This window comes from Montipora foliosa, chromosome 6 (assembly GCF_036669935.1).
Source record: "Montipora foliosa isolate CH-2021 chromosome 6, ASM3666993v2, whole genome shotgun sequence".
NCBI lineage: Eukaryota > Metazoa > Cnidaria > Anthozoa > Scleractinia > Acroporidae > Montipora > Montipora foliosa.
This window is the reverse complement of record NC_090874.1, coordinates 53775791-53779596: the sequence shown is the minus strand read 5'-3', so window position 1 is coordinate 53779596 and position 3806 is coordinate 53775791. Positions and strand designations below refer to the sequence as shown.

The window sequence follows — 3806 nt, the reverse complement described above, 5'->3', positions numbered from 1 at the left end:
AGATGTTGGTTTTGGTCCTTTTTAGAGCTGGTCTTCTTGAGAAGTACATCTAACACTCAACAATAATTGCTGAGGAAATGAGCAAAGTTTTGCGGTAAATTTGTATGTAGATGGATGAAACAACAACACAAACCGTACTCTTTGATCTGAATAGACACTTGAAGCAAGTGCTTAGCATCAACATTGTCAAGGACAAGGAATTTTGCTTAGTAAACCATGTTTATACAGCATACTGCATAAGAATATTCAAAGCAAGTGAGTTTATTTGTTTAGAGCTCTGAAAATATTTTGATGACACTAATTATCGGTACTGAATTTGGCTTTCACATGCTACTGTATGAAGAATGCAGACTGGAGAGTGTTACTAGCCTCAGCCTCAAAACTTGTGAAATACCACCCTTCTTCTCAGCCTCATCCCATAATTATTGGTGATACCAAGCAGTCTTTTAGGTCACACATACCGACTGTCTCCAACTGAATTCCTTAACCTACAGTCTTTACCACTTTGACAGCACTTGTCAGATCAAACAATTTGCTTACATTGTGACACCTCTGATTTCTTCGTGCAGCAATGACACTTTCCTCCAGTTCATTGGACACTTCAGGTTGACCTTCCATCCTTTTTTGGGTTGAGGCTCTTTTTCTTCTGGCCTTGAGGGTCTTGAAGTATGTTCTTATTGCGCCTAACAAAGACATTTTTCATATGATGAATACAGTCCATCCTGGTGCTTGGATAAGCGAAGATAAGCACTCAAGTGAAGAAAAGTTGGGCCCTAGGGATCCCCATACTGCTAACTACAAATCACCTCATTAATATGCTATGTTACCAGCATGGTGGCTCTATGGTGTACTGGCTTAGCACGCCCGACTAGTAACCAGGGAGACATGGGTTCAAGTCCTGCTTAAGGCAAAAACCAATTTTTGGAATGAGTGTGTCAAAAGGTAAAATATACCGTGTGTGTTAACACACACAGTATATTTTACCTTTTTTCTCTCTTTGTGTACGTAAAATTAATGTACCATACTATCAATGTTTTCAAGCTGTCATCAGTACAGGTACAGTGATAGACCTTTCATACACGCACATGTAGCATAATAAGTAACTTAGAAATAGGGCAAACAACACACAAAAGACAGGGTTTATGTGAAAATTTCAAAGTCAAATAATTGCACACACTTTGGTGAAGGAAATAATAATTATAGAGACTTCTGTGTTTAAAGTTGACAGATACACCTGGAAAGTGTCTCCTCATACTATAAACTATAAATGTATTATACATTGTACAGTTTGCTGTAAACAGTTCAGTGGTTTCAAAACAAGCCGGCGACCGCCGGAGTTCCGCCGGCGACTTGATTGTATGTCGCCGGCTACTCTGGTCATAACAGTCTGCTCATGACAAACAATCTCGGCGTTGTCTTATCTTTAAGACAGCATAGTAACTTCACACTCAATTTTGCAGCAATAATACATATGCAAAAGGATGTAAGTGTTGTTCAAAAAGAACTCAAATCGTCCGCTATATCTGTGCCGTACGCCTTTGTGTTTTGTCGCTAAGTGGCCGGGTCAACCTTGTTTGGGCGTGTGATGACGTGTCGCTTATTTTCCTTCTTACGGTCGCTTCCAGCTGACAGCATGGCAGAGAATGAACGAAAAACTGTGAACACACTTTTTTCATTTAGGTTTAAAAAGTCACGATCATCAGGTAGATGAACAAATAAACATTTAGTAATCACTTAACAAGTTGTCAGACTTTGTTAGTGTTCATTCGACCATATGATTACTATGTTCAACTTGTGTATTGTACTTATCGATACTTAAGCTTAAGGACGTTCGCGCGAACATTTTCTAACACTGATTTGTTTCTGCAAATTTTACCATTGAAAGATGATGAGTTAGTGATGTCAGAAATGTAAAAAAAATGGGGGGTCACCGACATCGTTTTGGAGAGAACTTTCCCGGAAGAACACCCTAAATCTGAAAAAATCCGGCTTCTTTAGCGAATAAGGCCACAGTGTCTGTAAGCCCAAAAATATTGCGATTACATCTTTGAAGTGAAATGTTCTCTACCAAACTATGTTTAGTGGACCCATCAAGTGAACTTAGTTAACTGTTGAGGTTCTTTAAAGAACAAGTTCGCATTTAGAGACCATAGTTGCATGCGCATTGCAGCCGCAAGATGGCAGGATTCCATGTCTCGAGGACAGAAATCTTGAAATTTTTTTAACTTTCCACATTGATTTTTTGTTCATTTTTGGACAATGTGGAGATAATTGTAAATAAAATCTGTTTCTGAAAAGAAAGTAGGGGTCACCGAACATCCAAGATCGATAAATCAAAGCAAAGCTATAGCAATGGCCATCTGCCCTATCATTGTTCATTTTAGTACTTAGCGCGCCCGCTCGATGCATGACGTGCCATGTGAATTTGCGTGCGCTGTAAGGATGCGCAGTAGCACGAACGTTCTTAAATAAAATACGGTCGACTGATTTTATAGATATAGGACATCATGGAGTCGTGTCTATTGAAATAAAAGTCGTCGGAAAACGCAAATTTTGCTGTTTATATATATATACTATATAAATAAGTAAAAAAAAGAACGGTGCATGTTTAGATTTCTCGCAACTTATTGTTTTTCGGCCTTCGACATTTCAGTAAGCTGTTTGCATGCAATTGCCTTGTAGCATGAAATTAAGACAAAAGAAGTGTGAATTTTGAAACATCATAAATGATTTTTTATTTGAACATTTCCATCTCATACAAATATGATGAAAGCATTTCTTTCATTTTCATGCTATACTCTGTAAAGTAGGATAAGCCAATGTTCGTAGATCAGCATTCCTTTGACTTCTTTTCATGAAAATTAATGCCACCTAAGTCAATCTGAATCAATGTAATCAGTACGAGTATGCTGCAGTTAATAAATCACAATTTACGTCTCAAATAGATGCTAGAATGTTGAAAATGGCATTTCCGAGCTTCTAGATTTCAAAATTTTCTCGGCCAGAAGCCCCTCAATTATCACAGCCGCCTACTTTTCCAGACTCGGCCGCCTACTTCAAAACATTTTGAAAACCCTGTTTAAACTTAGATATAGACTGGCAATATGTATGGAAAATTAAGAACATGATTACTGGCTTTTTAGCCTCGCAATATTCCTCAACTTAAAATTAAAATTAGATTTCAAATAGAAGATCATAGCAATGATTTCACCTACTATTTTGCCTTATTTTCAATAATTAACCACAGAAATCACTAAGTTCCATTTCCATACCAAAGAATTTCATTGACAGAAGTTTTATTTCATGTACTGTTGACAGCTTGAATAAAATGCTCAGCCTTAGAGTTAATTTAATTTCAATGATTTGAAATGGCTACAATTTGACAAAAAGACAAAATAACAACACTTGTCAGTTATACACACAACCCTTTTGGTTCCCCAAGGTACAAAGCGCTCATTATCTTCAATATCAGTTACTCACGTTCCAACAGCACTGGATGATCAGCATCCGTGAATGCCGAGGTTGCCCTGGCACCTCTCTCAACTGCCAAAGTTACCTCCCCATTGGTCTCATCATTAAAACTGAATCCAAAACCAGTTGACATGAAACACAATAAAGCAAAATCACCATTACTCTAGCTTATGAACATACATGTACAACAGGATAGAATGTGTTTTGATTTTGTACAGAAGAGAGGCCAGCACCATTTGGAAGGCAAAAGCCAAATAGGATAAACAAGGTATAAGTCTTTACAAGACTTCGTGAACCTGGTTTGTGATGAAAAAAAATATTAATAATAATTAATA

At 37.4% G+C, this 3806-nt stretch overlaps 1 protein-coding gene across 1 annotated transcript in view; it reads right to left on the bottom strand.

Moving 5' to 3' along the window:
• LOC138005776 (uncharacterized) overlaps window positions 1–3604 on the bottom strand; it is a 4240-nt gene extending 636 nt beyond the window's left edge. The window contains exons 1-2 of the mRNA XM_068851958.1: window positions 3481–3604; window positions 541–683 (exon numbers count right to left, since the gene is read on the bottom strand). Coding sequence (XP_068708059.1) covers window positions 541–683; window positions 3481–3604 — 267 coding nt within the window. The remainder of the gene's footprint in view (window positions 1–540; window positions 684–3480) is intronic.
• Between the last annotated feature and the right edge of the window lie 202 nt (window positions 3605–3806).